At 45.0% G+C, this 12883-nt stretch overlaps 1 protein-coding gene across 9 annotated transcripts in view; it reads left to right on the top strand.

Annotated features, from left to right (window-relative positions):
- The window catches only part of ELP2 (elongator acetyltransferase complex subunit 2), a 41034-nt gene extending 28535 nt beyond the window's left edge, over window positions 1–12499 (top strand). For all 9 annotated transcript variants that reach the window (XM_040984905.1, XM_040984910.1, XM_040984903.1 and 6 more), the window contains 5 exons: window positions 2609–2801; window positions 4774–4895; window positions 6608–6741; window positions 7916–8029; window positions 11664–12499. In XM_040984905.1, the coding sequence (XP_040840839.1) occupies window positions 2609–2801; window positions 4774–4895; window positions 6608–6741; window positions 7916–8029; window positions 11664–11817 (717 nt within the window). In that variant the 3' untranslated portion in view covers window positions 11818–12499. The remainder of the gene's footprint in view (window positions 1–2608; window positions 2802–4773; window positions 4896–6607; window positions 6742–7915; window positions 8030–11663) is intronic.
- The last annotated feature ends 384 nt before the right edge of the window (window positions 12500–12883 follow it).

Genomic DNA, 12883 nt, shown 5'->3' on the forward strand with positions numbered 1-12883 from the left:
TGAGCGCAATGGCAGGTGCTATGCCGATCCAAAGCCAGGATCCAGGAACTTCTTTTGGGCATTCCACACGGGTGCAGGGTCCCAAAGCTTTGGGCTGTCCTTGACTGCTTTCCCAGGTCACAAGCAAGGAGCTGGATGGGAAGTGGAGCTGCTGGGATTAGAACTGGCGCCGATGTGGGATCCTGGGACATTCAAGGCGAGGACTTTAGCCGCTAGGCCATGCCGGTGCCGGGCCCCCAGATTTTGGCTTTTTATGGGTGGAACACCTAAGAACATTTGTGTACAAATCTCCATACAGATTTACACTTTGATTTCTTGTGAGAACACCAGTGAGTGGAATTGCTGGATGATACAGTAGACACATTATTTAGCTTTCAGGACAGTGCCAGCCATTCTGCAGAGTGGTTATGCACAATGCCACTGCCATCAGATCCGCAGTGACTCTTCACTCTCACCATCACTTAGTGTTGCAGACTTCTTAATGACATCATCCATTCCATTAGCTGTGTAATACTTCACTGTAGATGTCATTGGAATTTCTCTGAAGATTATGAGTATAGATTCAATATAAGTTATCCTAAGAGACATTTAGCAAACAACCTGGGCACCCTTAGAAAGCTGCAGACATTCACGTTTCTGTGCCTTCTTTGCCCACATTCCACAACTGCTAGGCCTCACCTCTCCTGGAACTCCTAATAGTACACTGTCGTAGAGTCCAGCATCCTACTGTCAGGACATCTTCAGTCATTTCACTGGGAGTCCGTCTTTGGTCTGTATGCGTAGAGACATACTGTACTTTGTCTTGACTACACTCCACTACTTTATTTATTTTTGTTTTAAAGATTTATTTTATTTTTATTGGAAAGGCAGATATACAGAGAGGAGAGACAGAGAGGAAGATCCTCCGTCCAATGACTCACTCCCCAGGCGGCTGCAATGGCTGGAGCTGAGCCAATGTGAAGCCAGGAGCCTCTTCCGGATCTCCCACCTGGGTGCAGGGACCCAAGGCTTTGGGCCGTCCTGGACTGATTTCCCAGGCCACAGGCAGGGAGCTGGATGTGAAGCGGGGCCGCCAGGATTAGAACCGGCACCCATATGGGATCCTGGGCGTGCAAGGCGAGGACCTTAACCACTGCGCCATCGCGCCGGGCCCAATACTCCACTACTTTATATATCCACTTATATGCAGAGCCAATAAATACAGTCTAAAACAGGGAGAAAAATAGTAAATTTTCATCAACATGAAGTTAATGAACAAGCTACAGAAATACCAATGCATCACTGGAGCAATAAAAAAGAAAATCAGAAACCTAGTAGGAATAGATGCTAGTGATCGACCCACGTGGCGCTGAAGAAATTACAATAAAAACTAGAACTTTATTACTTATGAGATGTAGCAAAAACAGTGTTGAAAGGGACATTTACAGTCTCATGTGTTTATAGGAGATCAGTCTCCTATGAGGCTTCAGAGCTGGTTACTGAGTCCAGCTACTCTGAGGTGGGAGAACAGAGTCAGTTGTTTCCTATTGTTGCATATTCATCAAAAGTAAGTCTCTGAGGTTGCTTGCTTTTTTTGTTTTGTTTTGTTTTCAGTAAGATTTATTTGAATAAGTGACAGATAAAGAGTAGGAGAGACAAGAAAGAAAAGGAGATCTTCCATTCCCTCACTCCCCAAATAAGCATCTTTACCAGCTAGAGCTGGACCAGGGCAAAGAGCCTAGAAACCCAGCTGGGTCTCCCACAGAGGCGGCAGGGACCTAGGTACTTGGAGCATCGTCGGCTGCCTTTCCAGGCCCATTAGGAAGAAGCTGGACCAGAAGTAGAGGAGTTGGGATTTCAGCCAATACTTGGATACAGGATGCAAGTGTCCCAAGGAGCAGCTCCACCTGCTGTGCTGTGGTGACTGCCACTGAGTATTTTTCTTACAAAAAGTGAAAAAGTTAAGTTATGATTATGGCATCAGTCCTCAGTGATTCATTTATGATCTTGGTCTTCTCTTTCCCAGAGGTTAGCCTTTATTGAAGGGTATCTTTTTTTTTTTTTTTCATTTAAAAAAATTTGTTTTGGATGATGTTTGCATGGTTGATTAGGGTTGTAAGGGTTGAGGACTAGGGGAAAGCAGGTGAAACCACTCTTTCCACACCTTCCTTCCCTATCTAGGGGGGAGAGGAAACAAGAGGAGAAGCCAAATCCAGCCTCCCATCCGCCCCAGTACCTAGGGATGGGGAAGGGCCACGTGATGTCACCACAGGGCCCCCGATGTGGAGCATGTTCAGAGGGTTCTGTTCAGGTGGTTTCGATAGTTCTGACATGCTGTTGATCGCGCAGATCCAAGAAAGAGGAAATCCTTCCAAGGTCCATTGGCTGACACAGTCCATCTCAGAGTCTCCTTTCGCCCAGAAATTTGCTGTCATACTGTTCTGGGGTAGATGACTAATTTATTCTGCTCTCCTTCCTCTGCTATGCTGCCAGATGTCCTTCACAGGCTTCATTTCCTCACTAAAATGGGCACATAAAGTATATCTGTACAAATAATGTGTTATTTTTTTTTAAATGTCTTCTTTTCAGTTGACTTCTTAAATAACTTCATTGTATCTCTGTCCCACAGGCAGCTAAGAAAGAACATGCAGCCATCATTCTTTGGAACACTTCCTCTTGGAAACAGGTGCAGAATTTGGTTTTCCACAGTTTGACTGTCACACAAATGGCCTTCTCGCCTAATGACCAGTTCTTACTAGCTGTTTCCAGAGATCGAACCTGGTCCTTATGGAAAAGACAAGATATAATCTCAACTGAGTTTGGTAAGGTGGCTTATAAAGATTAATAAGCTAGTTGTTGTGGGAGATAGAATGGTCACAAGGTGAAGGGCAGCAGAAACCTTTCAAGGTTCCTGGGTAGCTGAGGAAGCCTTGACCTTCCTTGGACACAGATGGTCTTCGGGTTGACTCTGTAATTGTGTCAATAGGGTAGTGTGCATTCAGACATTGTAGTGAAGAAAATGCAGCTCTATGAATGGCTATAGAATGCTGCCCTTAAGTTCATGAATGTGCGCTGGGATTTGATGAAGTAGGGACAACAAAGATGCAAGCATGTATACTCATATTTGAATAGTTTCTTTCCGTTCTCTCAACAATCTTACGATTTTATTTTTAAGATTTATTTTATTTTTATTGGAAAGTCAAATACACAAAGAGGAGGAGAGACAGAGGGGAAAATTTTCCGTTCATTGATTTCATTCCCCAAGTGGCCGTGATGGCTGGTGCTGCGCTGATCTGAAACTAGGAGCTTAGAGCCTCTTCCTCCTGGTCTCCCACGCAGGTGCAGGGTCCCAAGGCTTTGGGCCGTCCTCTACTGCTTTCCCAGGCCACAGGCAGAGAGCTGGATGGGAAGCAGGGCTTCGGGGATTAGAACCAGCACCCATATGGGATCCTGGTGTTCAAGGCGAGGACTTTAGCTGCTAGGCTACCGTGTGGGGCCCAGTGATATTTTAGCTTGTGAAACAGAGACCATTATCCTGAGCCCCTGACTCCTTCCCTGTTACTTTGATCATCAGGAAGGGTGTGTTGGTGTTATCTGTGGATCACTTGATCCCTGATCCCTGGGCAAAGTGCTGGCCCGTGGGCCTGCATTCTACTCTGATGCCATCATGAATGGAAAAAAAAAAAAAACAAGAGTGGAAGTTTTATGTTGCTGATGTTGTTGCAACACTGGTCTGATTCTTTTACCCAAGTTTTTCTTTCTTGGGTAAATTTTAGAATATTTAAAATATGTTTTTTGTTGTTGTTGATATGGTTTAATGTACATTTGAATTTCATGGTATTTTTGGTTGTTTAGTTTCTTGGATCTTAAAAAATGTTCAGGGGTGATAAAACACATTCAGCAATTTGTGTTAGACTGTTTTTTTTTCTGTTGCACTAGTGATCTACCATACATCATTTGCTCTTTTAAAATCTAAGATGATATTGACAAATATATTATTTCATGTTTGTGGGTTACAGATTGATAGATATACTCTTCTTCTCGCCTTAGCAAGCAGTTCCATTTTGTACTCAGCCCGTATAAAAGTAGAAGCTGCCTTGTTTTTAAATAAAACAAGGACAGTATTTTTGAGTATTTTTTAAAAACAGATTAATTTAAAAGAGAGAAGGAGAAAGATCTTCCATCTGCTGACTTATTTCCCAAATGCCCACAAATGCTGAGGCGTGGGCCTCCATGAAGCCAGGAGCCAGGGACTCCACGTGGGTGTCAGACATTCAGGTGCTTGGGTCTTCATCTGCTGCCTCTCAGGGCAACAGGACATGAGCAGGCACCCAGCGTGGAGTGTGGGCCTTGCCAGCGCGGGCTTCACCTGCGTCACAATGCCACACCTCCCCTCCCACGGGCTTTTGACATCTTTAATGTTGTTTATGTGTTACATTGATCTTGCCACAGCCTAGTTAGTTAGTAAATCTAGTTTCTTTCTGAGTGGAATTACACTGTTTAAGCCTTCTTCCCTAGATGTACACTGGCCCTTCAGTTATGTGGCTGCAACATAGCTGTCCTTAGTCATGATACGGTGGCCGCGTGAAAACCTGCCCTCCTGGGGGAAATGACTGCACCCAGAACCTTCTGCCAAGGGGGCAGCTGCTGGCCTCAGGCTGCTACAGAGGCCAGCCACTTGGCTTAGTAAGTGCCATGATACCCCACACACGACACTTCAGGAGCTTTCCGACAGGCCAAGAGACACGTCTCTCCCTGCTTTGTGAGTGCTCTGTGCCTTTCTCTTTGATTCAGAGCCAGTGTTCAGTCTCTTTGCCTTCACCAACAAGATCACGTCTGTGCACAGTAGAATCATTTGGTCTTGTGACTGGAGTCCTGATAGCAAGTATTTCTTCACTGGGAGTCGGGACAAAAAGGTAATTTTATTTTTGAACCTTTTTTTTTGTCAACTGTGGGATAATATTTTTACAGGTATGTTTGAATAAAAAACATGAATTTGCTTTTATGATACAACTTTGAAAAATCAATTGATGTGTTCCTTTCTGTGCCTTCCATGTACATACATTGAAAAGACTTACTATTAACTTCTGTAAGTACATATCTCTGAAATATCGTAAGTACAAAGGGAAAACTTTTCAGACACATAACAAATGGCCTCATTGGAAAAAAAGTAGTAAATGAAAAGTATCAAGATTAAGAAACTAGGAGAGTGGTAGGTGAGAGATAAGGACAAAGGGATTTTTAAGTTTTACTTTATTTTTTTAAAGATTTATTTACTTATTTATTTTTTTAAGATGCATTTATTATTCATATTGGAAAGTCAGATTTACACCAAGAAGGAGAGATAGAAAAATCTTTCCTCTGCTGGTTCACTCCCCAAGTAACTGCAATGGCTAGAGCAGAGTCGATCTGAAGCCAGGAGCCAGAAGCTTCTTCTGGGTCTCCGATGTGGGTGCAGGGTGCCAAGATCTTAGGCCATCCTCTACTGCTTTCCTAAGCCACAAGCAGGTAGCTGGAAGGGAATTGGAGCAGCCAGGATGCGAAATGGCACCCATATGGGATTCTGCCACATACAAGGTGAGGGCCTTAGCCAGTAGGCTACTGCACTGGGCCCAAGTTTTTCTTTTCTTTCTTTTTTTTTTTTAAGATTTATTTATTTTTATTGCAAAGTCAGATATACAGAGAGGAGGAGAGACAGAGAAGAAGATCTCTGTCTGATGATTCACTCCCCAAGTCACCTCAACAGCCGATGCTGTGCCAGTCCAAAGCCAGGAGCCCAGATCCTCTTCCGGGTCTCCTACGCTGGTGCAGGGTTCCAAGACTTTGGGCTGTCCTTGACTGCTTTCCCAGGCCACAAGCAGGGAACTGGATGGGAAGTGGAGCTGCCGAGATTAGAACTGGCACCCATATGGGATCCTGGTGCATCCATGGCAAGGACTTTAGCCGCTAGGCCACTGTGCTGGGACCAAGTTTTTCTTTTTTAATGTTAATTTTTATTATTTCAAGGGCACAGAGGTAGAAAACTAGAAGCTCCTGTGCTTGCCATTCAGCTTCATGTTACTGTATCCTGGGAAGCAGCAAATCATGGTTTAAATTCTTGAGCCCCTGCCACCCACGTGGACAGTCCGGATGGAGATCTGGGCTCCTGACTCCAGCCTGACTCAAAGGCTGTTGTGGTTTCTGCTGTGCACCCAAACACCCACAACAGCCTTTGAGTCAGTGGCAGGGAGAGGCCTTGATAGCTTAGTTGATTTTCTCAACAATGAATGACACAGAAGAAGAGCTGGAGACTCGGTTGGGAAGTTTCCTGGGAGGTGCCCAAGTGCCTCACTGGGGCCGCAGCGGATGGACTTCCACCAGATTAGAACTTTTTTGTGGGATTCAAGAGCATGCCAGATGCTCCTCTGGTCTGCGGCCAGGGACAGTCTGTCTGTACGACATGGTTGGCTGAGCTCTCCTAGACTCATTATCTGGTTTGAAGCCGTGGAATGTCACATGTAAGCATGAATGTTGTCCCCTTTAAATGCCTGGGTATATTCTGTGTTATCTGTATCATCAAAACTCTAGAGTGAATTGCTGCGATTTTTGCCAAGAGAAAGCTTCAGCATGTGTTACCTGTCTGTATCAGGTGGTGGTCTGGGGTGAGTGTGACTCCAGTGATGACGGCATCGAGCACCCCATCGGCCCCTGCTCCTCGGTCCTGGATGTGGGGGGTTCTGTGACAGCCGTCAGTGTGTGCCCAGTGCTTAACCCTTCCCAGAGGTCAGTCTGCTGGGGCTCAGTGTGTGTCTTCTGCAATAGGACTGTTGGGATTTTCAGGCCTCAGCCTTCTTACTGTTTCATTTGTTCATTCATCGGGTTGCTTCGCTTCTAAATTGTTGCAGTTTTCAAAGTGCTTTTATTTCTTTTAAGAATTTTTAAATGGATAGAAGTGGATGATTGAGGATAGGTAACTAATGCTGGCTGGAGTTCAGCTCCAGCTGAGTTCGGAACTCACGAAGGGTGCGTGGATGAGGCGCAAAGAGGAAAGAAAGACGGACCACTACGATTTCATGATCATAACGGACAATGCGGGAAAGCTGTCCACTTTATACAGAAACAGTCAAACTCTGGCTCAGACTTTTTACGTCATGGTCAAGTGGGTGTTTCTAAGGATAATTCTGCCATTTGTTTTACCTAAAAACAGTAGCAGTTCCTGCTACAATTTTTATTCTACAACTCAATCTTGCATCACAAAGAAAAGGGGAACCTAAAGATCAAGGAAAGAATGAAAGCCTAAATATAGGTCCCTTGATTAGCATCAGGTCAATGGGGACAGCCAAGACAGTAGGAATAGTAGAAGGCCCTTTTGTAAGACATTATTATTGACGTTAACCTTCAAGCTCACATTGAGTAAAAAAGCCAACTCCATGGTAGCAAACAATGCCTGAATGGCTTAGAGTTCTTCCGCAGGGTGGTCCAGTGTCCATGCAAAGGAAGGTGGAGCTGCGTTCAGGTGGTTGTAGAGACATCCACCGGGCCCTGGCAAACAGCGGGAAGTTCCTTACGGCCCTGCCTGCAATGGAACAATACTCTTCACACCTTTGTGTCCCCCACATCCACTGCACGGACCCCAACAAACTAGAGACTAGGATGTGACCCGAAGGTTCTTGTTTCACCAAAGACAGATTGTAGTGCTTCCTCCCTAATAAGCACTTTTGATGGAATGGAGCTCCCTGCAGATGTCGGCAGGAACTCTGGCTGCCAGGCGCTGTCAGCTGAGGCTAGTAAACCTACTTACATCCTCAGCCGGGAGTAGGCTCACTGTGAACCCAGGAGACATGCAGTGTCCATTCTAAGCCAGGGACAAGTGGGGTGCTGTAAAAGCAACTTAAGAGTGCTGATGGAGATGACAAATCCATGCTAAAATAATTACTGCTTTCCCCCTTCCTTACAGATACGTGGTTGCAGTGGGATTGGAGCGTGGAAAGATCTACTTGTACACCTGGAAAAAGACCAATCAAGTTCCAGAAGTGAATGACTGGATCTGCTGTGTGGAGACAAGTCAAAGGTATTTTCTTCCTAAATGGAAACCTTTAGTAAAGGTTTTGTGCCAGTTTCACAAAGAGGGCAGGACTCTGTGGTACTTACTACTGAATGGAACTGTGTTAACCTCACTGGAAAGTCATGTAGTTCTGTATATTAATGTTGTTTTTCACAAGTCTGCTTGACCACATCGTTTGCTTAATACTGTTATTAGAAGCAACAAAGAGTTGAGAAGAAAGTGGTTTTCATAATGGCATATTTGGAATTTGGCCACAGTAGGTTCTTTTTTTTTTTTTTTTTAAATATATATTTATTTTTGTTGGAAAGGCAGATATACAGAGAGAAGGAGAGACAGAGAGGAAGATCTTCTGTCCAGTGGTTCACTCCCCAAGTGGCTGCAATGGCTAGAGCTGAGCCATTTCGAAGCTAGGAGCCAGGAGCTTCTTTCAGGTCTCCCATACGGGTGCAGGGTCCCAAAGCTTTGGACTGTCCTTGACTGTTTTCCCAGGCCGCAAACAGGGAGCTGTATGGGAAGTGGAGCTGTTAAGATTGGAACTGGCACCCATATGAGATCCCGGTGCTTTCAAGGGAAAGACTTTAACTGCTACACTATTGCATCAAGTCACACAGTAGGTTCTTGTTGAAGTTGAATTATAAGCTTTGTGTTGTTTTGGAGTATTTGAAAGCCATTCTCCTGGGATTGAACACTGTGCCTCACATCTGATAATTGAGCAAGTTGCTGGGTGGCTCTCAGTGCTGTGCGTGACTTTGAACCTCATGCCCTGGCACGGGCCTTGGCCACCTGAGCTCAGGTAGAGAACCTGCTGTTCACAGCCTTACATGGATCATTTTGTTGTTTGTTTTGTAGGATGATTTATTTACTCAAAAGGTGGTCAGAGAAAGAGAGAGCTCAATGATTATTCTAACTATTGGGTCACTCCCCAAATGGCTCCAACAGCTGGGACTGATCTAGGTAGGAGCCCAAGTACTTGGGCCGTCTCCCACTGCTTTCCCAGACACGTTAGCAGGAAGTTCGACCAGAAGCAAGGCAGCCTACAGTGGAGCCAGTGCTCCAATATGAAATGCTAGCCTTGTCGACAGCAGCTTTATATTCAGGCATCATTTTTAATCTACTTTTTAAAAATTCGTGTTGTTCTTTAAAAATGTCTAAACTTTTTATAAGTCCTATTACTAACAGGGGTCATAGTTTTTCAATTTTTTTTTTATATCCATACTGTTTAAAATACAATTCAGGTAAACTCCAAGGTAAATAGCACAATGGAAAGAAATTTTTGAGGCCATTTTGTGCAAGGTTGTGTCCTCCAGTGGAGCTTGCCTCCATATTGGCCAGAAACATTTAGTGCTTGTTGTAATCATGTTTGCTTAGATTTTACTCTTACTGTCATGGCTTCTTTCTCACCTTGTGGTGATTAGCTGACAAAATGGTTCATTCTTGAGCCCAGCACAAAGGCTGAATTGACTAATCCTCCCACTTCATGTGTCAGGATCCCATTTGGATGCCACGTCATGTCCTGGCTGTTCTACTGCCCATCCTGCTCCCTGCTTATGTCCTGGGAAAGCGATCAAGGATGACCCAAAGCCTTGGGACCTTGTACCTGCATAGGAGACCTGGAAGAGGCTCCTGGCTTTGGATCCAGCTGTTGCAGCCACTTGGGGAGTGAACTAGCAGTTGGAAGATCTTTCTGTCTCTCCTCTGTATAAATCTGACTTTCCAACAAAAATAAGTAAGTCTTAAAAAAATTTTTTTTTTGAAAACCTGGGGGCACAGCAGTTGTGTGAAAACTTTGCAGGGTGACCACTTTTGAGGGAAGTCATTTGGTTGCATGTGTCTTGATGGCAGATTTTTAAAATGTGTTTCATTATCATTACTTGAAGGTTATACTTCCTCCCTACATCTGTATTCAGGGTGAACCTGGTGACAGGTTTGAGCATCTGAAAGGATAACTCCTATGCTGTATATTTTTTTTAGTGTTGGTGCCTTGACATCTTTGTAGATTGTTGACTTCATTGCTTTTTGATTTGAGTGTCTAATTTGCAGGTTAGATTTTTAGAGGTTATTGAGATTATTCTACTTTAGTTTTTAAGATGCTTTTAATTTTTTTTAAAGATTTATTTATTTTTATTGCAAAGTCAGATATACAGAGAGGAGGAGAGACAGAGAGGAAAATCTTCCGTCCAATGATTCAATCCCCAAGTGACTGCAGTGGGCCAGTGCTGTGCCGACCTGAAGTCGGGAGCCAGGAGCCTCCTCCAGGTCTCCCAAGTGGTTGCAGGGTCCCAAGACTGGGCCGTCCTCCACTGCTTTCCCAAGCCACAAGCAGGGAGCTGGATGGGAAGTGGAGCTACTGGGACTAGAACCAACGCCCATATGGTATCTCGGCGCATTCAGGGCGAGGACTTTAACCACTAGGCCATCGTGCTGGGCCCATGTCGGGGTCCCTTGGCCAGCAAGTCAAACCCAGACACTCGTTGTCTTTGTGGAACCTTTATTGTAGAGATGACACAGCAAAACCGGTGCGCAGCGGCTGCACGGCGGCCGCCATGCAGCCGCAGCGCAGCCGCCACGCATCACGAGGCGTGCAGCAGCTACATCTTGGCAAGACGTGTTCTCTCCCTCTCTCTCCCTCCGAGGCGCACTCTCTCTCTCTCTCTCTCCCCCCTGGTTCTCTGGCTCCCTTATACATTGGGTAACCCGGCCAATCAACGTAAAGGTCACCTGTGCATGCAGCAGGCAGGCCAATCATCACACAGATCACGCACTGTCCACGCGCCATCCACGCACCCCTGGGCCAATCACAGCAGACTTCCTGTGACTTGTTTTTTCTAGCACAGCAGGAAGCAGCAGTTCGGCGCCCGTCTGTCTAGGGTGTGGGCTGTAGGCTCTCTACAGCTCCCCACAGGCCCAGATGTTTTTAACGTGAAAGGCAGATTTTACAGAGGAGAGAGAGAGAGAGAGGGTTGTCATCTGCGGATTCACTCTCCAAATGGCTGCAGCATCCAGAGCTGAGCTGATGCAAAGCTGCGATCCGGGGCCTTGGTTCTTGACACCCACGTGGTGCAGGGGTACCAGGATTTAGGCCATCCTCTGCTGCTTACCCGGGACATAAGCACGGAGCTGGATGGGAAGTAGAACAGCTGGTACAAGAATTGGTATCTTTGTGGAATGCCTGCACTAGCAGGTGGAGGATTAACAGGTTGTGCCACCACACTGACCCTGGTTATTGATCTTCCATAGAGAGCTACTATTAATCTGTACTGGGTAATGTTCTGGGTGGTTCTTGGGGAGAAGGGGAGCAGTAATGTGATGGTCTTCCCCCAAGTCATGCAGTAATAGGCCACACGGAAGACTCAGATTTTCCCTGTGCAGTTCATAAAACCTTTCACTTTCTTTCCTTACTTTTTATTTAATTTATCTGAAAAACAGGGAAAAAGTGAGATAGGAGAGCTCCCCTCTGTTGATTCATTCCCAAGATGTCTGCAGTGGATGAGACTGGGCCAATAGGCAGCTGAGAATAAGCAACAATTTAAACCATTCTGCCACACAATCAGCCCCATATTAATTAAATTAACATGTTGTTGACACTTGTTGAAATATGTTGTGGCTAAAACATGCTAATTTCATTTTTCTTTGTTTCCAGCCAAAATCATACGCTTGCTATCAAAAAGCTGTGCTGGAAGAACTGCAGTGAAAGCTGTGAACAGAATGAAGACGACACTGAATGGTTGTACTTTGCCAGTTGCGGTGAAGATCACACTGTGAAGATACACAGAGTTAACAGATGTGCACTGTAGGGGACTTAACAACTACATGCTTACAATCACTGAAGACTACAAGACTTGCCATGTAAATACATCACCTTCCTTATATCCCTAATTGATTGGAATTTCATTTTTGAGTTGGCAGTGTCCTTATGTGGATCTTAGATGCTTGAAATCTACTGGAATCTCCAGAACCGTTGCTTATTATTTACAGTATGTGCCCACACATGCAGAATATTACCCAAATCCTTGGGCCTTTGACCTGCCGTTGTGTATCCCCAAGAACCTCTCTTCACCGATTTGCCTGATTTTCTGTTGTTTTCTTTGTACTGTTAAAACAAATGAAGATGTACTACTGGTAGGTGCTTTAGGCAGGTGGCATCACTGCAGCATAAGTGTATGCAGAGAAGGAGGCCATGTGGTGAGTCAGAAAGCAGGAGAGATTCATGGGAGACACCAGCTTGCTTGCTGTAGCTTTCTTGCTCGGAATGCACTCCAGTGAAAAAAGCATTAATTTCTCTGAGAGGCTGATCACTTCTTTCCAGACTTCACATCTTAAGTGTTCCAGAACCTCCCAACATCACACTGGGGAACAAACTTTCAGCACCCGCACCTGTTGGAGACACACTCAAACCCATTCCAAACCATTGCACCCACTTTGAGACATCTGTTACTCTCTTTTGGATGTGGACATAATAAATAGAGAGAGAGGACATTCAGGTTATTAGGTTTGTATTTTAGTCTCTTTGTAAGTGGAAATACCATACAAAATATGCTGCCTTGTTCCTTCCTCCCAGTATATTTCCAATCATTCTAGGAATTTGCCAGGTAGGTCTAAGTTCCTTCCTTTAGTTTTCAAAGGTGTGGCTGCTGCTCTTGGGTTTTGCTTAGGCTGCCTTGACATATGAATAGATGGATGGTCTTGGCATTTGAATGGATGATGGTCTGAATAGTACTTAAACAGTACGCTGAGGCATCTGAATGTATGGGATGGCTGAAGTCAGGAGACAAGGGGATGTGTGTCCCCCAGGAACGATACAGAGAAGGTCTGGAAGTAAGGCGGAGTGTTTCCCCTGAGGCATAGGGCAGAGCTAACCCT

Source organism: Ochotona curzoniae, unplaced genomic scaffold (genome assembly GCF_017591425.1).
Source record: "Ochotona curzoniae isolate NIBS_2020 unplaced genomic scaffold, NIBS_Ocur_1.0 contig_43, whole genome shotgun sequence".
Taxonomy (NCBI): domain Eukaryota; kingdom Metazoa; phylum Chordata; class Mammalia; order Lagomorpha; family Ochotonidae; genus Ochotona; species Ochotona curzoniae.